General features: G+C 45.0%; 1 protein-coding gene across 2 annotated transcripts in view; it reads left to right on the top strand.

Moving 5' to 3' along the window:
- Nucleotides 1-20,888, top strand: part of AATF (apoptosis antagonizing transcription factor) — a 162,571-nt gene that overhangs the window by 99,548 nt on the left and 42,135 nt on the right. For both annotated transcript variants that reach the window (XM_073666701.1, XM_073666702.1), the window contains exons 6-10: nucleotides 6,210-6,420; nucleotides 6,498-6,665; nucleotides 7,601-7,684; nucleotides 18,562-18,629; nucleotides 20,274-20,354. In XM_073666701.1, coding sequence (XP_073522802.1) covers nucleotides 6,210-6,420; nucleotides 6,498-6,665; nucleotides 7,601-7,684; nucleotides 18,562-18,629; nucleotides 20,274-20,354 — 612 coding nt within the window. The remainder of the gene's footprint in view (nucleotides 1-6,209; nucleotides 6,421-6,497; nucleotides 6,666-7,600; nucleotides 7,685-18,561; nucleotides 18,630-20,273; nucleotides 20,355-20,888) is intronic.

Below are 20,888 nucleotides of genomic sequence, written 5' to 3' on the forward strand. Positions count from 1 at the left end.
TGTGCTCCCTCTCCCCCCGTCCATGTATATGTGCTCCCCCCTCCCCCAGTCCATGTATATGTGCTCCTCCTCCCTCTGTCCATGTATATGTGCTCCCCCTCCCCCCGTCCATGTATATGTGCTCCTCCTCCCTCTGTCCATGTATATGTGCTCCCCCCTCCCCCAGTCCATGTATATGTGCTCCTCCTCCCTCTGTCCATGTATATGTGCTCCTCCTCCCTCTGTCCATGTATATGTGCTCCCCCTCCCCCCGTCCATGTATATGTGCTCCTCCTCCCTCTGTCCATGTATATGTGCTCCCCCTCCCCCCGTCCATGTATATGTGCTCCCTCTCCCCCCGTCCATGTATATGTGCTCCCTCTCACCCCGTCCATGTATATGTGCTCCCTCTCACCCCGTCCATGTATATGTGCTCCCTCTCCCCCCGTCCATGTATATGTGCTCCCTCTCCCCCCGTCCATGTATATGTGCTCCCTCTCCCCCCGTCCATGTATATGTGCTCCCTCTCCCCCCGTCCATGTATATGTGCTCCCTCTCCCCCCGTCCATGTATATGTGCTCCCTCTCCCCCCGTCCATGTATATGTGCTCCCTCTCCCCCCGTCCATGTATATGTGCTCCCTCTCCCCCCGTCCATGTATATGTGCTCCCTCTCCCCCCGTCCATGTATATGTGCTCCCTCTCCCCCCGTCCATGTATATGTGCTCCCCCCTCCCCCAGTCCATGTATATGTGCTCCTCCTCCCTCTGTCCATGTATATGTGCTCCCTCTCCCCCCGTCCATGTATATGTGCTCCCCCTCCCCCGTCCATGTATATGTGCTCCCTCTCCCCCGTCCATGTATATGTGCTCCCTCTCCCCCCGTCCATGTATATGTGCTCCCTCTTCCCCCGTCCATGTATATGTGCTCCCTCTCCCCCCGTCCATGTATATGTGCTCCCTCTCCCCCCGTCCATGTATATGTGCTCCCCCCTCCCCCAGTCCATGTATATGTGCTCCCTCTCCCCCCGTCCATGTATATGTGCTCCCTCTCCCCCCGTCCATGTATATGTGCTCCCTCTCCCCCCGTCCATGTATATGTGCTCCCTCTCCCCCCGTCCATGTATATGTGCTCCCTCTCCCCCCGTCCATGTATATGTGCTCCCCCCTCCCCCAGTCCATGTATATGTGCTCCTCCTCCCTCTGTCCATGTATATGTGCTCCCCCTCCCCCCGTCCATGTATATGTGCTCCCCCTCCCCCTGTCCATGTATTTGTGCTCCCCCTCCCCCCGTCCATGTATATGTGCTCCCTCTCCCCCCGTCCATGTATATGTGCTCCCTCTCCCCCCGTCCATGTATATGTGCTCCCTCTCCCCCCGTCCATGTATATGTGCTCCCTCTCCCCCCGTCCATGTATATGTGCTCCCTCTCCCCCCGTCCATGTATATGTGCTCCCTCTCCCCCCGTCCATGTATATGTGCTCCCTCTCCCCCCGTCCATGTATATGTGCTCCCTCTCCCCCCGTCCATGTATATGTGCTCCCCCCTCCCCCAGTCCATGTATATGTGCTCCTCCTCCCTCTGTCCATGTATATGTGCTCCCTCTCCCCCCGTCCATGTATATGTGCTCCCTCTCCCCCCGTCCATGTATATGTGCTCCCCCCTCCCCCAGTCCATGTATATGTGCTCCTCCTCCCTCTGTCCATGTATATGTGCTCCCTCTCCCCCCGTCCATGTATATGTGCTCCCTCTCCCCCCGTCCATGTATATGTGCTCCCTCTCCCCCCGTCCATGTATATGTGCTCCCTCTCCCCCCGTCCATGTATATGTGCTCCCTCTCCCCCCGTCCATGTATATGTGCTCCCTCTCCCCCCGTCCATGTATATGTGCTCCCTCTCCCCCGTCCATGTATATGTGCTCCCCCCTCCCCCAGTCCATGTATATGTGCTCCTCCTCCCTCTGTCCATGTATATGTGCTCCCCCTCCCCCCGTCCATGTATATGTGCTCCCTCTCCCCCCGTCCATGTATATGTGCTCCCTCTCCCCCCGTCCATGTATATGTGCTCCCTCTCCCCCCGTCCATGTATATGTGCTCCCTCTCCCCCCGTCCATGTATATGTGCTCCCCCCTCCCCCAGTCCATGTATATGTGCTCCTCCTCCCTCTGTCCATGTATATGTGCTCCCTCTCCCCCCGTCCATGTATATGTGCTCCCTCTCCCCCCGTCCATGTATATGTGCTCCCCCCTCCCCCAGTCCATGTATATGTGCTCCTCCTCCCTCTGTCCATGTATATGTGCTCCCTCTCCCCCCGTCCATGTATATGTGCTCCCTCTCCCCCCGTCCATGTATATGTGCTCCCCCCTCCCCCAGTCCATGTATATGTGCTCCTCCTCCCTCTGTCCATGTATATGTGCTCCCCCTCCCCCCGTCCATGTATATGTGCTCCCTCTCCCCCCGTCCATGTATATGTGCTCCCTCTCCCCCCGTCCATGTATATGTGCTCCCTCTCCCCCCGTCCATGTATATGTGCTCCCTCTCCCCCCGTCCATGTATATGTGCTCCCTCTCCCCCCGTCCATGTATATGTGCTCCCTCTCCCCCCGTCCATGTATATGTGCTCCCCCCTCCCCCAGTCCATGTATATGTGCTCCTCCTCCCTCTGTCCATGTATATGTGCTCCCCCTCCCCCCGTCCATGTATATGTGCTCCTCCTCCCTCTGTCCATGTATATGTGCTCCCTCTCCCCCCGTCCATGTATATGTGCTCCTCCTCCCTCTGTCCATGTATATGTGCTCCCCCTCCCCCCGTCCATGTATATGTGCTCCTCCTCCCTCTGTCCATGTATATGTGCTCCCTCTCCCCCCGTCCATGTATATGTGCTCCTCCTCCCTCTGTCCATGTATATGTGCTCCCCCTCCCCCCGTCCATGTATATGTGCTCCCTCTCCCCCCGTCCATGTATATGTGCTCCCTCTCCCCCCGTCCATGTATATGTGCTCCCTCTCCCCCCGTCCATGTATATGTGCTCCCTCTCCCCCCGTCCATGTATATGTGCTCCCTCTCCCCCCGTCCATGTATATGTGCTCCCCCCTCCCCCAGTCCATGTATATGTGCTCCTCCTCCCTCTGTCCATGTATATGTGCTCCCCCTCCCCCCGTCTATGTATATGTGCTCCCTCTCCCCCCGTCCATGTATATGTGCTCCCTCTCCCCCCGTCCATGTATATGTGCTCCCTCTCCCCCCGTCCATGTATATGTGCTCCCTCTCCCCCCGTCCATGTATATGTGCTCCCTCTCCCCCCGTCCATGTATATGTGCTCCCTCTCCCCCCGTCCATGTATATGTGCTCCCTCTCCCCCCGTCCATGTATATGTGCTCCCCCCTCCCCCAGTCCATGTATATGTGCTCCTCCTCCCTCTGTCCATGTATATGTGCTCCCTCTCCCCCCGTCCATGTATATGTGCTCCCTCTCCCCCCGTCCATGTATATGTGCTCCCTCTCCCCCCGTCCATGTATATGTGCTCCCTCTCCCCCCGTCCATGTATATGTGCTCCCTCTCCCCCCGTCCATGTATATGTGCTCCCCCTCCCCCGTCCATGTATATGTGCTCCCCCTCCCCCTGTCCTTGTATATGTGCTCCCTCTCCCCCCGTCCTTGTATATGTGCTCCCTCTCCCCCCGTCCATGTATATGTGCTCCCTCTCCCCCCGTCCATGTATATGTGCTCCTCCTCCCTCTGTCCATGTATATGTGCTCCCCCTCCCCCCGTCCATGTATATGTGCTCCTCCTCCCTCTGTCCATGTATATGTGCTCCCCCTCCCCCCGTCCATGTATATGTGCTCCCTTTCCCCCCGTCCATGTATATGTGCTCCCTCTCCCCCCGTCCATGTATATGTGCTCCCTCTCCCCCCGTCCATGTATATGTGCTCCCTCTTCCCCCGTCCATGTATATGTGCTCCCCCCTCCCCCAGTCCATGTATATGTGCTCCTCCTCCCTCTGTCCATGTATATGTGCTCCCTCTCCCCCCGTCCTTGTATATGTGCTCCCCCTCCCCCGTCCATGTATATGTGCTCCCTCTCCCCCCGTCCATGTATATGTGCTCCCTCTCCCCCCGTCCATGTATATGTGCTCCCTCTCCCCCCGTCCATGTATATGTGCTCCCTCTCCCCCCATCCATGTATATGTGCTCCCCCTCCCCCGTCCATGTATATGTGCTCCCCCTCCCCCCGTCCATGTATATGTGCTCCCTCTCCCCCCGTCCTTGTATATGTGCTCCCTCTCCCCCCGTCCATGTATATGTGCTCCCTCTCCCCCCGTCCATGTATATGTGCTCCTCCTCCCTCTGTCCATGTATATGTGCTCCCCCTCCCCTCGTCCATGTATATGTGCTCCTCCTCCCTCTGTCCATGTATATGTGCTCCCCCTCCCCCCGTCCATGTATATGTGCTCCTCCTCCCTCTGTCCATGTATATGTGCTCCCCCTCCCCCCGTCCATGTATATGTGCTCCCCCTCCCCCCGTCCATGTGTATGTGCTCCCTCTCCCCCCGTCCATGTATATGTGCTCCCTCTCCCCCCGTCCATGTATATGTGCTCCCTCTCCCCCCGTCCATGTATATGTGCTCCCTCTCCCCCCGTCCATGTATATGTGCTCCCTCTCCCCCCGTCCATGTATATGTGCTCCCTCTCCCCCCGTCCTTGTATATGTGCTCCCCCTCCCCCGTCCATGTATATGTGCTCCCTCTCCCCCCGTCCATGTATATGTGCTCCCTCTCCCCCCGTCCATGTATATGTGCTCCCTCTCCCCCCGTCCATGTATATGTGCTCCCTCTCCCCCCATCCATGTATATGTGCTCCCCCTCCCCCGTCCATGTATATGTGCTCCCCCTCCCCCCGTCCATGTATATGTGCTCCCTCTCCCCCCGTCCTTGTATATGTGCTCCCTCTCCCCCCGTCCATGTATATGTGCTCCCTCTCCCCCCGTCCATGTATATGTGCTCCTCCTCCCTCTGTCCATGTATATGTGCTCCCCCTCCCCTCGTCCATGTATATGTGCTCCTCCTCCCTCTGTCCATGTATATGTGCTCCCCCTCCCCCCGTCCATGTATATGTGCTCCTCCTCCCTCTGTCCATGTATATGTGCTCCCCCTCCCCCCGTCCATGTATATGTGCTCCCCCTCCCCCCGTCCATGTGTATGTGCTCCCTCTCCCCCCGTCCATGTATATGTGCTCCCTCTCCCCCCGTCCATGTATATGTGCTCCCTCTCCCCCCGTCCATGTATATGTGCTCCCTCTCCCCCCGTCCATGTATATGTGCTCCCTCTCCCCCCGTCCATGTATATGTGCTCCCTCTCCCACTGCCCATGTATATGTGCTCCCTCTTCCACTGCCCATGTATATGTGCTCCCTCTCCCCCCGTCCATGTATATGTGCTCCCTCTCCCCCGTCCATATATATGTGCTCCCTCTCCCCCGTCCATGTATATGTGCTCCCTCTCCCCCCGTCCATGTATATGTGCTCCCTCTCCCCCCGTCCATGTATATGTGCTCCCTCTCCCCCCGTCCATGTATATGTGCTCCCCCCTCCCCCAGTCCATGTATATCTGCTTCCCCCAGCCTGCTGGCGCTGCTGTTCATCGCATATTAAAAAAACAAAAACAAAAAAAAAACCATAATAAACTCTCCAAATCACCTTCCTTCTTCTCCCACGCAGCGTCCTCTCCTGTAGCCGGCAGCTGACTCCAGCGTCCTAACAATGGGGGCGCATGACGTCACTGCCATGCGCCCAGACGCTTCTACGCTGACATCAGCTGCTAGCTGCTGGCCTCTGATCGGCCAGCAGTGTGTATTGCGGCGCTTGGGCCTGGCAAGTTCGTGCGTCCGAGAACGCACATCTAGCTGAATTAGGGGCTGGCGTCGGCTCTCGGCGGGTTCAGAATACTCACCCTTCGGGCCCGATCCAGTAGCGCTAGTACTGCGGTGATGGCGCGCATGTGCATCGGGAGGGCTCTGCGTGCCATAGGTTCGCCAGCACTGCACTAGCCCATAGCTAGCCAACTGCTACTAATCAGTCCACCTCCCAAATGTTTACCTAGCTCTTTGAATAAGCAGGTAATTTACCAATCTCTAAAACATGAGCCAGTTTCAGAATATGATAGATTTCTACCATAGCTTCTTGATTATAACCGGCAAATGAAAAGCCATAATCTGATGTATACCTTTATTTACTCGCTTCAGTGATGAAGAAATCCCAAGTGATGATGGTGATGATGAGATGGGAAAGGAAGATTCGGAAATAGATAAAAACGCCCGCCCTCCTAAGCGAAAGTTGGAAGTTAAAGATTACCCAGAATTCATGGCAAAACGCTTTGCAGATTTTCAAGCGTACAGAAATACCACTTTACAGAAATGGCATGACAAGACAAAGCTCAGTGGTAAAATAAACAAGGTAACCATCGGTTTCCATCAGAACCCCTCCATCCTATACGTAACGCCAACGGTCTAATTTGTATCTGTTTTTTTAAGGGCTTTACTGGTTCTGAACGGTCCATACTGATGCAAGTGGAGCAGATTATGATGGACAAGGAGAGGTTACTGAGGCGCACCCAGACTAAACGCTCACTATACAGGATTTTAGGAAAAGCTCGCCAGGATTCAGCACCTGAACAGGAGCGCGTACCTGATGAAACAATGGTATATATGCTTATTGCTTAAAACCATGTTCACACACAATTTGTTTCATTTCTCCAATGTTTGAATCACCGTAAGCGCTTGTAAGAAAAGCGCCGTGAATTCTAAGCGGTTTTTCTTAGTAGGTATAAGTGTTTTCAGTGGTCGGTTTTATTCTGTAACAGTTTGCAGTTGCTTTTTTGAAGTTTTGTATGTTCTTTGTAGGTTTTTATATTTTGATATAAAGTTTAAATTAACATCTGGCTGCAGTAATTTTAGCACCCCAAAAAGTAAAAAAATAAAGCTATAAAAAAATTGCTTTTTCAAAATGCAAATGTGAACAAAGCCTCATAGTGATTGTCCAGGCCATGTATAAATCTAGGATGGCAGTGTGTAACATACTCATTGTTGGGATATGTTCACACATCCAGTATTTGGTCAGTATTTTACATCAGTATTTGTAACCCAAAAGCAGAAGTGGAACAGTAAGAGGAAAAGTATAATAGAAACAGGTCACCCACTCCTGGCTTTGGCTTGCAAATACTGATGTAAAATACTGACTAAATGCTGAATGTGCGAACATGGCCTTAAGATTCCTCTCAGTTTCATACTCCTGGAGGTCATTATGTGACTACTTTTCCACTTCTCTCAATTTAGACCATTGAGAAATGCAAAAGAGAAAAAAGCGGTCAGCTTGTGATCACATGAGCAGTCATGTGATGAGCGCAGGTTAGTGTGAAGCAAAGCAGAATCTTAACAGTGAGCATGTTACACACTGTTTAAGCTCAGCATTTTACACTTCATTCCTAGTTTAATACATGGCCTAGACAACCCCTTTAAAGTGAATCTATCCTCAGAAAATTACTTGGACAAGAATTAAAGAAGCATTTTAGAAATATTTCTGTATAATTGTATTGTTTTTATCCAGTTGATGTCAGATGCTTTTTTTTTTAATACAGGAAGTCCAGACAGAAGGAAAGTCAAATTCTCAACTGAAAGAATTTGATGAAGAGATTTTTGATGATGATGACTTCTATCACCAGGTGAGAATTAATCTAAGTAACCTATAAGGGATTGTGGATTTGTAGAGCGGCACTGCTTCCCCTAGAGGTCAACGCTGCAAACTGCATCTCGATGTAAATGCTCACATGCTTCAGAGTTTGCATTATAGCTCTGTATCAAGGATTAGAATGGAGGAGGAATAAATGCACTTAATGTCTAAACTTTTTCAGGAATAATTGGTGGCACCATGATATCATGGCTGCGCTGTTTTGAACCTGACCCTATTGAGTGTCAACTTCCTGACTCAGTTGAGTTTGAGACAAAAATGTATCTTTCCTAAATAGAATTTGATTGTTTTTCTTACTTAAATGCATAAATGCATGCAGCTGGGGCTAATAATAATTTCGTAATTCGTTTTCGCTAAATATTTTGCACCGTTTGCCTCCTATAGCCGCTGTATTACACAGTCTATTGCTGGCTGCAGAATGAGTTGTCGGGGTTGGCTACATTATCTGTATTTTACCAGATGTCTTGAGGACATGATTTTGAGACACTATTACATAGGTATGACAGGTTCTCCTCCCGCTCCTGTTAGTGCAGCTTCCCTCAGATCTCCAGTCCATACAATGGCTGCTGATGGAGGAACATGTGACCAGTCCTGTCAATTAGTCTTATCCAAGTGAACACCTCAGATGAGAAAATTGCTTTTCTGTTGGAGGAGATTGATGGACAGGTCTGGGCCCTTGTTCCTCCACCAGCAGCCATTTTATTGACTGGAGATCTGAGGAAAGCTGCACTAACAGGAGCGGGAGGAGAACCGGTCATACCTATGTAATAGTGTCTCAAAATCATGTCCTCAACACATCTAATAAAATAAGGATAATGTGGCTGACCCCATTAACACATTCTGCAGCCAGTAATACACAGGGTAATACAGCAGCTGTTGGAGGCAAACAGTGCAAATTTTGACACCCATAATGTGGTGCTGCACCATCTTGTTGGAAAAACTCAGGGAACATGCCATCTTCAGTGCATAAAGAGGGCAACACAGCATCATGTAGCAATTTCAGATATCCAGTGGCATTGAGGTTCTATTAATGAAGAATGGCCCCACTATCTTTGTACCCCGTATACCACACCATACCATCAGGATACAAGATGTGCTGCATCTGAAACAACGGATACTGGAAGCCTGTGCTAGCATTTCTTCTGCGGTGTTGCTATCAGTGTGTCAAGAGTGGGAGAAGAGGGTTGCATTGACAATCCAACACAATGGGCAGCACTTTGAACACATTTTATAAGTGGTCGTAAATTGTAAAAAACTCATGTAAAGTTACGTTAAAACCAAGCACACCATTGTTTTTCTTATGAAATTCTCAATAGGCTTGACGTGTCACACGACCCTCTTCCCATTGAAAAAAATCAAGTTGGATCCAAAATGGCCGACTTCAAAATGGCCGCCATGGTCACCACCCATCCGGAAAATTTTTCTCCCTCCCATATACTAATGTGCCACAAACAGGAAGTTGATATCACCAACCATTCCCATTTAACTTAGGTGTATCCATATAAATGGCCCACCCTGTACATTGGAGGCCGCCATAAGCCTACATTGCAATATACCTTTTTTCAACTGTAGAGAGTAGTATGTTCCTCTATTCCAGTCAGAGGCGTCCTGCACGAACACATGTACTTAAGTTTTGTTTGTTTGCAGATGACATTTGCCACAGTGTGTCTATACAGTGGAAACGTACGAGGCGTCCACACTTGCATTTTACACAGCTATGTGTGTAGCCTTTAACAAAAGAGAGGTTACAGGTTTTATTGTACGGAGTTCGAGTCTGCAGTGTTCATGCATGTCAGCATTCGCTTCAGAAACCATGCTTTAGAGACGTCTATGTAATCTGTATGCGTTCTAGCTCCAGAGAGGTACACTTCTAGCACTCAGGGTGACCGCTCAGCTAAACTTTCCCTCTCCAATGTTGTGGGTGCGTTTAGAGCTGCAAGGAACAAACTCATTACATTCTAGATTTAATGTACAAAAGGTACAGTGCTTACAAAATAAAAAAAGATGAAATAAAAACACACACAAAAGGCAAAATCATACATCAGAAAAAGGCTAAAGAAAGAAACCCCTTACTGATTGGATCGGTGAATGATTCTGCGGAGCAGAATCACTGAATTTTGAACAGATCTACAGTCCTGCCTCCATTTTTCTGGGGGTGACCCTTTGTATCTTTAGATGATATTTTAAAGGGTCCCAACCAGACCCCTCTCCCCTCTTCCTCGTCAGGGTAAAGGATGATGGCTAGTTACATGCAATGAAATACGTTTGCAGGACATAATTTTATTTTGTCAATTTTAATTTGTCAAGTTTTCACATAGTAGCCTCTAATGGAATAATATGACCGCCATGTTTCGAAGCATTTGTTTACCATCCTACATACAATTCTGTGGTTTCCCAAGGCTAAAAATCCCAGCACTTTAAACCACTGAAGCAATTATGTTCCTTGATTATGGATATATCTATCCATAGATTGTTTTGAAATTGGATTATTGTAGACATTTTCATTGTGCCATCTTGATGTCCCTGGTCTGGGCTGGGGACCACCAACCACAAAGATCCCTATAAAAAAACACCCCCAGCCCCTGATTACACAGCACTTATCTAAACACCATTTTTCCATCACCATCTGTTATAAGGAACCTATCAAGGAGCCTTAGGCTAATCAGACTGATTGCATTGCTGGGTAGGGTATTAATAGACCAGTTAAAACATGCCTTCTTTGGTGTAAAATGGATTTTCATGTAAGTGCCCTGAGAGCTGGACAATTCCCAGCCAATCCTCTACATTATTCCTTGAATAGCGTCACGCCAATGGACTTAATTGATGTACATTCAACAGTGTTACGTCACTGTTATCGAGAGAGCCGACATGTCAGTGAAGCCTATGGAGTGAATGCTAGGTGGGAAATATTGCAGAGAATAAATACTTTAACTGTGAATTCGCCCATTATACGCGTGACACAATCGCAACCTCTTTTGCATAAAGATTGAAGTGATTTTCAGCGATTTTCAATTGTGGATGGGTTTGTGTATTGGAGAGGAAGGTAAATAATTAAAGGGGGTTGTCCTGACTTTTGCTAAAAGTCTGCAGGACTTCAGACTTCTGAATCTTTAGGCTATGTTGACACATTGTGTTTTTGCTGCATTTTTTCTGCAGGCAAAACCTGATCTCTTGGCAGTAAAGAAGCAGCTTACTAAAAGCTGGTTTTGCTGTGTTTTTGCTGCATTTTTCAGGGTCCCAAAGTTGAGCTTTGCTTCCACCACAAAAGCATGAACACAGGTCATCAATGCAAGACATATGCTCATGAAAAAATACACATTACAAATGTAACAGCAATGGGAGGTTGGGTTGGGAATAGTTTACCTAAGACCTTGGCAGACCATTGAGTTTGTAGTAAACGGTTTACTTTACACTTTGGTCTGCCATGGGCATTGTTCAATTTCACACCTTGGTCTGCCAATATTTACTTTACACCTATCACTAATTTAATTAAACTGTACTAATCCTAACTGCCATCTCAGGTGACAATACCAAGAGATTATGGTTTAAACTTGGGGAAAATCACAAAATAAATGGGTTTCACATACTGCTGTACATGCTTTTTTTCACTAAAAACACAGCAAAACTTGATACCTGTGTTTTTTTTGCTGCATTTTTGCACTTGCTCATTGCTTTTTATGGGTGAAAAAACGCTGAAAGACGTGACATGCTGCAGTTTTCAAAAACGCAGCAGTTTTCCATTTCCATCAGGAATGAAAACCAATGTGTGTGTGCATGAGCTTTCTGAAATCGCATAGCTTTTGCTCGTACTGTAAAAGCCGCTTTTAATTTACAAAAATTTGCATAAAAATGCAGCAAAAACGCAACATGTGACCATTGCCTAACAGTGTGTGCACTGCATCCTGTCGGGATTTTCCGGTGTTGATGGCCAGAGTGGGGGGGTCACCTGACCGCAAATGTATTTGATTTACATATTTCTGGCCACATTCCAACTAGACATCTTCTGCCTGCCTCTCTCAATACAATTGTGGTCACATGTCTGCCTGCTCTCACCTCTGTCATGCTGTTGGGGATTCAGAACTTTGCAGTCAATGACTTTAAAAGAAAAAAAAGTCTATTTTTGTGGATCTGGGGAGTGGGAAGGACAGGGTGTGGCAACACCAGTCAAATTCAACATATATGCTGGCATTTTGTTATTCCAGTAATAGTACTCCAGTCGTTAACTGGAGTACCATTTCTGATGAGGTGCACTCGACAGAGAAGAAGCGCCAAATACACTAAAATGGCTTGTGCCTTTTAATGAATTCAGCACATCATACTCCAGCGAGCCTTTCATTAAGACTGGTATGTGCAACGCAATTCTTAATGAATCGGCCACAATATGTCATTAAAATATTAATTACCGTCTAATTCAGGTTTCCATGGGAAATTTTTATTTTTTATTATACTTTTCATAAGAAACATCTTGCAGTATTCACACTGGTCATTAGGCCTAATATACTTATCTCTGTACTTTTCAGCAGCCATGTGGACTTAAAGCTGCAATAGACTGTGTCCGATATTATATAGTTGTAAAGAAGTAATATCTTAGTATGCTCCAAGCTGAGCAAAGGTCATTGTGCAGGAGGTGAATTCTAGTAATAGTTAACAGTGGCTGCTGCGTTAACTACTATGTATCCTGTCTGTAATGATAACGAGACAGCTGAAAAGTATGCAAGTAGCCACTTAGAATTAGGCCCGGTGGGAAAATTAAAATATTTTCAGATTTATTTTTTTTAATATAAATACTAATATGGAAAAATGTAAACATAAAAGCATTACGAGAGAGTTTTTAAAAATGTATATAACCCTCTAACCCGAGGTAATTTTCCGATGTCACATTCCCAACTTCGGAAAGCAGATTACAGGTGTGCCAAGGACCTTTACGCTGGTTGTGAAGGGTGAATGTACGCCAATGAGACTTGCAGACGGTTGTGCATTGCTTTGCTGGGCGCACACAGAAATGTTGGATGATTTGCACCAAAATAAACAAATAATTCAATTGAGCAAAATACTTTTGCGAGGCTCATCTAATATTATCATGTCCAGATTGTCCTATTGCTAGTCTGGTTCCAGTTGCTGTTACTGGGACTTGTGTAGATGTAGGTCGTCTTTATCCTTTCTCAGGTGTAGGTTTATTCTTTAAGCTCACCCCTACAAGGAGAATCTTTATTTCAACTGGAAGTGATGAGTTCAGAGACAGATGGCACCGGGTGACCCGTCTCTTATGGTGCTTCATAATTTTAACTCTGATAATTTCCAAATTCAGAGTTATGAGTAGTCACATCTTATCTCTTTTCTCAGTGACTGGTTAATTGGGGTGGCGGGGTTAATCTAAATTAAAACTTAAACTAATAGAGGTCAGTAAGGCAACAGAAACACCTGAGTAAAACAAATGAGGCTGCCAGCCGCAACTTTATCTTGGCTGGCTCCCAGGAGGCGATTGGCAGAGAATTAAAGTCGCTCTGGCGTTCTGTAAAGGTGAATAATGGGCGACACTTGTCAGCACACAGCGTCTCCACAAATGTTCCAGATTGCAGAACTTCCGTGCCAACTGCTGCCATCCGTAGTGAGTGACTGAGCACAGGAGCAGTTGTCAACATCTGGCAGCACAGCAAGGCATGGGTGCAAGGCTGGGGAACCCTGCAGATCACAAGTATGGTGCTGGAAGCTGCGGAGGCTTTAATCACTTACCGCTCCTTGGCAGCAGCATATTCCAGCCTCGTTCATCACACGCGGACATCTGCTGAGCCGTAAGGCAGCTACACATTCATTTTGTTTTCTTGCCTCCCAACCCCCTTCCTTTTGCAGCCACCCCCACTACCATTATACACACAGCACCTTGACTTTCCCCTTTGACCAGCTCCTCCTTCTGTTCCTTTCCCCCACAAGAGTATTCCTTGGGAAAGATGATCTGTAAAGATTAGCACTTAAATGTGTGCGGGTAATTGTAGGGCGACGGGCCTGACAGCCATGGTATAGCACCTGTTCAGCTGACCGGGTTAATTTCTGCTGCGGAGTGGGATTAGGCAGACATTCAGGCTGAAGCCAATTCAACAATAAGGAGAAAGAAAATTGCTTTATGTTTTCTGTCACCTCCTACATGATTGTGCGTCCTTTATGTCAGGACGGACGGCTTGTGACGAGTGCTCCATTTACATAGTGTACCATGCACCACAATCACAAAGCTTTGTCTCCAGAGCTGGGGAAGGAGCACCGATCTGTTTGTGGCCACTCATTTATTCTCGGTGCTTTCTGCTTTTTTTAATTTTTTTATACATATTATTATATATCGTTCATGTGGGTTTTTTTTCTGTTTTTTGGGGGGGGGACAACTGGATCAAAACGCACTTGTATAATATTCTGATGCTTTAGCCATAGACCCTACTTGGTGATGTCAGGTGGAATCCGTGCATAAATGTGCGGCTGGCGCTGGCCATTTAGGAGTTAAAAAAGTCTGTTTTCTGTTCACACATCAGAGCCTAATGCTCAGCATGATTTACTCACACTTCCTAGTTAATTATTAGACATAGGGAGACATCATATATCACTCTCCAAAGAATATATTGAGTTTTGACGAGAGATATTTCTGTTTTGACTAATAAATTCAGAGCATAAAACAGGATGATGAATGGAGCGTCTTAGGTGAGGAGGAGGGTGGGAGTTTACCCTTCAATACAGGTTCTGCTAAAATCCCCGATAAACCTCTTTTAGATGCTTTCTTTGCATAAACATGACTCGCATTTCATTGTCAGATCGGGGATGTGTAGTATTGCACTAGTAGAAAAAATTGGGTTGAAACACATAATTTACTGTTACCTAGAGCTGGAGATGATGGGAGTTTTGTGCTGTGATACAAAGAAGAAAAAATAACGGTGATCACTGGCTGTGCATGTTCTACTAGTGTCTTCTACACTGAATGTAACATGGATGGCCCCTGGGGGCCACATCGCTGAATGCCTTCATACACCTGGGCTCCACGCATATGTGCTATTTCCATTGATGAAATGTTATTAAAACTGAATTTAAACGTATATTGTAAAGTTTTCGTTTCTCACATTCTCTTAGATACAATGTGTATTCTCTAGCTTGCAGAGACGATGCTGCCATTCTGCATGCAGTCTGTTCCACCTTATAGTAGACAGTTGTCCTGAAATTACAGCATTTATTTAAAGGGAATATGTCAGCAGGTTTTTCCTATGTAATCTGACAGCAGCATGAGGTTAGGGATAGAGACCCTGATTCCAGTGATGTCACTTAGTTTACTGGGTGCAGCAGTTAAGATAGAATCACGTTTTTCTCTGCTGCAGATCTAACAGAACACAGCACACCTCAGCTTTCCATGTATACTGTATAGTGACAGCTGCCAATCCGCGCTGGAGGCGTGGATAGAGGAGGCAGTTATCCTGTAGTGATAATCTCCTGCTGATAAAACACTGATTGTATTGAAACAGCAAAACACAGCCCGGTAAATTACATCACTGGAATCAGGATTTCTGCTCCTATATTATGGTGCTCTCAGATTATTTAATAAAAACCTGCTGACACATTCCCTTTAAATGTGCTAATAACAGTAAGCGAAGGAGCCTCCGGGTTCATTTGACCATGGTCATTTTGTAGCCAGTTTAATGTTGCTCAAAATAATGCTAATTTTATGATCGTATATTTGATGTAAATACTATAAATTGGTAAACTCATAAACGGCTGTCTTCATGCAGGTATGAGCCTGCATGCTAATATACATTTTTTTTTTAAACTTAATTTGTTTTATTAAACAATCTTATAAACAATTACCCATTACATTTGGTAATAGAAAACATCCAGAGACATCACATCAACACAGATCTACATCTCTTACAGCAATGAGAACACATTAAAATAAACTGGTCAGGTTAGTTATCACGTGCATATGAGTGGTTTCTTTGCCCTGTGGATGTCGCATCTTCTGGGTTTATATAAAGAAAGAAAGAAAAAAGGGTATTTACCTAATTAGGATACAATTCAGACTTTGAACCCTCAACCACAACTTATCAAACTTGTGCTGTCTTTATCCTTTCCATGCTCAAATTGACTCTCATCATAATATATGTGGACCTACATGCCTGCCCCTATAAGCAACATTTGTCACTTATAACTTGTGGTTTTCTATTTGTTCTCACATCCATTTCAGATTTACTCTCCCAGCTCAGACCCTTTGCCTAAGTAGAGACCGTAAGACACCAAGAATTCCAATAGTCCCAGATATTAACGGACAACCTCTATTTTGTATACTATCTTTTCGAATGGGATGATTGCGTTAACCAATGCGATCCAAGATCGCAATGTTGGCTGTGAATTGCCCATCCATCTCAATGCCAACAATTTGTTGGCCAATAATAAGGTTTCTCTCAAGAAAATCTTAATATAGTGATCCCAGGCATTATCTTCCACTACCCCAAAAAGGCAAATCAAAGGATCGCATGGAATTGGGATGGATATTAAGGAGGATAATAAAGAGGTTACTTCCTGCCAGAAGGACCTAATAATTGAGCAGTCCCAAATTAAATGAACAAAGGCAGCATCTATGTCATGACATCGTAAGCATTCTGAGTTAGAGGAACGCCCTATTTGATATAGTGTGAGGGGTGTGAGGTATGATTGATGAATAACTAATAAACATTTTACCCTATGCCGTTGTCAGATAGTGGAGTGACAGAACTACAGGTATACTTGTTGAATGCTTTTTTTTATTTTTTATATGCGGTGTATATATATCTATCGATAGAGGGATATCTATATCCATCAATAGATGTATATACCTATATATTCATGTATATCTGTGTGTGTGTATATATATATATATATATATATATATATATATATATATATATATATATATATATAATGTGTATATGAAAAAAAATAGTAGAAACAGCACTCCATAAATAGATGATTTATTAGCTCAGCAAGATCTGTGGCAACGTTTCGGCTGAATACAGCCTTTTTCAAGCCCTTCAGTAGAAACGTTGCCACAGCTCTTGCTGAGCTAATAAATCATCTATTTATGGAGTGCTGTTTCTACTATTTTTTTCATATGTAAGAAGGTTTGGTATTTACCTGAGGACGGGCACTTATTTACAAGTTGTTTGCTTGTGCTGCTCTTTTTCTTTTTTATATATATATATATATATATCTATTATGATATATATATATTTAGACAAAAAAAAATGGTCCTTTCTTGCCAATTCCCATCACTGTAGTTTCAGATGTTTTTTTGGTTCCTACTTTCTGGTCTCCCTTGAGACATAGGAAACTGCTGGCAGCCAGTCAGTGGCCGGAGTGGTGCCCCATCTTTGTCAGTGATTAACTGCATAGGTCACTTGTCCCTATGGCAGGATGTCATGGCTGCAATGGGAAGTAGAGACCAGCAGGGAACCAGGTAGCTAGAAAACAGGGCTGGCAAAGACCTGTGAAATGTTAGTTGCTCTGTTTTTTTTTTTTTTAATGTGTTCTAAGCTTTAAACAATGTTGTTACAGTGGACAATCCCTTTATAGCATACTTTCAGAATAAGCAGCCACGTGTGTGCAGGTGTTTTTGAACAGCTCTAGGAATGGACTAGCAACAACTGCTATGTTGTTGTCCAACACGCAAGACCATTGCTGCTCTCAATCTAACACTGGATTGACGTAAGGCCCCATACACATTAGACTGATGGCTTAAACCACCAATTTCAAAGCGTTAATCCGAAGGTCTAATGGGCATGGGGTCGCCGGCTGACTGCTGGGAAGCATAGATATCAATTACGCATGTCCGATTTCGGACTGTCTATTGCATTGTTCTCCCTATGATAGGCCGCCAGCCGACGTGTCAGTCGCCGACTTTCTTATAGGGAACACAGGGGCACTCGGCCACGCCAACGCTTCTGCGTATGGGAGTGTCGGTTGAGATGACTGTCTGACGTTGATCAGCTCCTGACACCATCAGCAAACAGCTGACTTTGCAGGGGAAGCCATGGCTAGCCAGACATTTCTCGCCAGGAGCTGCTGAAGTCTACCAGAGCAAAAGCCGCCCTCGAAGATCTTCTCACGGATCTGGCTCAGAGGGGTGGTCCTGAAAAGCAAAACTCACGCTGAGCAAGTCATACCACAGACTGTTTGGAGTTGCTGTCTTGATAAGACCCCCCCATCCACCTTCAGGCAGATGGGACTGAGCTGCAATACTGCACACAGTCAACAATACGGACACCTTGCTGTGTGTATAAACCTTTAATATTGACATTTTAAGGGTAGGCTTTCAATGATTTATTCTGGTCACCATGGCTACAGTTAGGAAGATGTATAGATTTGTACACATTAACAGGCTCCAAAACTGCTAAGATGTACGGTAAGTTTGCTAGCCTACATATTAAGATATTTCATATAACAAAGTAAAAACCAGCCGTAATTACAATAGTTTGTATGCATATCTATTATATTTAAAAACTATAACATAAAAAAAGCTTTGTAATATTGTCTTATTTTCTTAACAGAAAAGAGTTAATGAAGTTTTAGGACTCCTCAAATAGTTAATGTCATCTTGTGTTGTGCGCTGAAATGCAGAACCATATGATGTGATTTATTAGTAATTTTACAATGAAAATACAGTGACAGTTGAAGTTGATGTCAGTCCATTATAAAATGCAGGACTTTTCGGGGATTGTGTGTCAGCTTTATAAGACTTTGATGGGACTGTGATTTTAGAGGGGTATTCTCGGGGTTTATTGAACTTTTAGAGCTAATTAGTCTACAGTGGTTTTATTTGTGATTCATGATTCAGTATTTCCATCTTTTCAGTTACTGCGGGAATTGATAGAGCGAAAGACAACCTCTCTGGATCCCAATGACCAAGTGGCCATGGGCAGGTAAGTCTAAGAAATGAGCAATCTGTTATATGTTACCATCTGAGCTGTCTAGTTAACAGGAAAAACTAGGCAGGCTCAAAGGTCAAGCACAATTATATGAGCCATAAAGACTGGATAAAACCATTCTTCCTGGCATTAATCATGGCCAGTAAAAGTTTCCGATGATATCATAGCCATTATTTTTCAAGAGAAATTTCATTCAGCCCCCCGTCCTGAACGTGCAATAACTGCATTGCCCCTTATGCACCCTGCTGTTGTGTAGTGCTGATATATGAAGACGCATAGTCCTCATTAATCGAAACCATATATTTTAATAAAGTGTAGGATGAGTATTCTATTGAAACATGAACATTTGCTGCATAATTTGCTGAAATTATAAGGCTGGTAGAAAATGTTACTGACTAGGTGGATGTTTGGCTTGTAAGTTTTACATTTCTTCACCAGTAGCAAAGAATTCCTCACTACTAAAGATAGTGAGCACTGGAGAGGGCAAGCCACTATATTCCGTATCTGCTGAGTGAGTTCAGATTGTACAGACAGGTACACATGAACAAGCAGAATAGGATGGGGCAGCCCCCCAGCATCGATTTTGATGAATGATACTGTAATATATTATAAAATCAGATTTGTTGGAAATAAAGGAATGCTAGTTATAGGGGTTGGACAATACAGGATACTACATATTCTTTGAACGTGAAAAATATAGATAGTGCTCAGAGGAAAAACAAAAGAAACTTGTGATCCATTAAATTAATATCCATCTATATCCTCAGTGGATCAATATAATAAATTGTACATTTGTTTTGTATACTTCATACAAAGTTGGAATTTGCAAATCTCATTTTCAGAGAATATCTTACAAAATCCTATGTATTCCCATGCCATTTCTAGGGTCCACGTTTACATCATGGCTTTGATTTTCTTTTCTAATGTTTTATTGGGAAATGTGTGAAATTTTTAACAAAAGCTAAAATTGCTGGAATAGTGGAAAAATGAATTTTCAATACCTGTTTTTCCATTTTAATCTACTCTGCTACTGCAGTTAAAATATGTATTCATAATAGTGTTTGGTTCACACGTTGAAGTAGCTTCTGAAACCTCTTGCTCTTTGTCAGGGCAGGTAGCTATACCCTTTATTGATTAACCATTGATCATCTCCATAATTATTATTTAACTCTCTAGCGTCAACTCTGCAGCTAAACTCCCTAGACGAAGGTAAATTATTGGTGAAAGCTAGCATTGGATGCAATTGTACAATTCTTCCTTTCTTGCAAAAAGAGCACTGAAGATTATTGTACACTTGGAATGTAGGAAATATTCAGATTCCCAATATCCGTCATCTTGGGTCCTTCAAATTACCAAATTGTATTTAAGGCTTACATCCAACACAGCCTGGCCAGTAAGACACTTGTTAAATTGTCAGTTTCCATGAACAATGATTTTTATTACAGTATTGTTCATGGAAACCGGGCACACAGAAATTGAACAGTTGTGCTACAACTGCTATATAGTTGGAGATGTAAGTGGTTTTGGCAATGACATTTGTGACTTCTGCTAGAAGGCCGTGTTTTCTGATGGAAGACTGGACTCCTAGTACTAGACTATAGCTTTCTTGTGTTCACACTCTTTGCCCTGGTCTTCTAGGCAATGGCTTGCCATACAGAAGTTGAGGAGCAAGATCAAGAAGAAAGTGGACACCAAGGCAAGCAAAGGGAGAAAATTGAGGTAAGCGTAACCTAATCACTCTGAAAAGGTTTGTGCAAGTCATGAGATTTCCAGGTAAATAATATTCTATATAAGTACATACTAAAAATGAATACAGTTTGAGAGAGTGCATTTTACATTTTTTTGGTGTTTAATCACTTTGTTCTGGCAACACCCTTAAAACATGACCATCTGATAGACTTGCAGACTTGGTCCCTATCAAAAAACAATGGGATAGACAGGAACTGATCTTTACCATTGTCATATATGAAGAAACCCAGTTATCCACATTTCATGGATGATTCTAGGGTTAAAGATGTTTTCCACTTATAAGGTTCTGTCCTCTATGGGCATGCACTGGGTTAACATAATAAATTGAGAGGTCACTACAACTACAGTGCCTAGCTAGCCTCTTTTACTTCTACATTGGCACAGCCACTGAGCTCAGTGATTGCCAACCGCGGTGATGTGCGTTGTAGCCATGACATTGCCGCTGCAGCTAGTAAACATAGACTGCAGCAGCGGGGGAGAGGCAGCGCGGGGCCCGGGGAGGGT

This window comes from Phyllobates terribilis, unplaced genomic scaffold (assembly GCF_046119375.1).
Source record: "Phyllobates terribilis strain yellow unplaced genomic scaffold, ASM4611937v1 Scaffold_2__4_contigs__length_985480577, whole genome shotgun sequence".
Taxonomy (NCBI): domain Eukaryota; kingdom Metazoa; phylum Chordata; class Amphibia; order Anura; family Dendrobatidae; genus Phyllobates; species Phyllobates terribilis.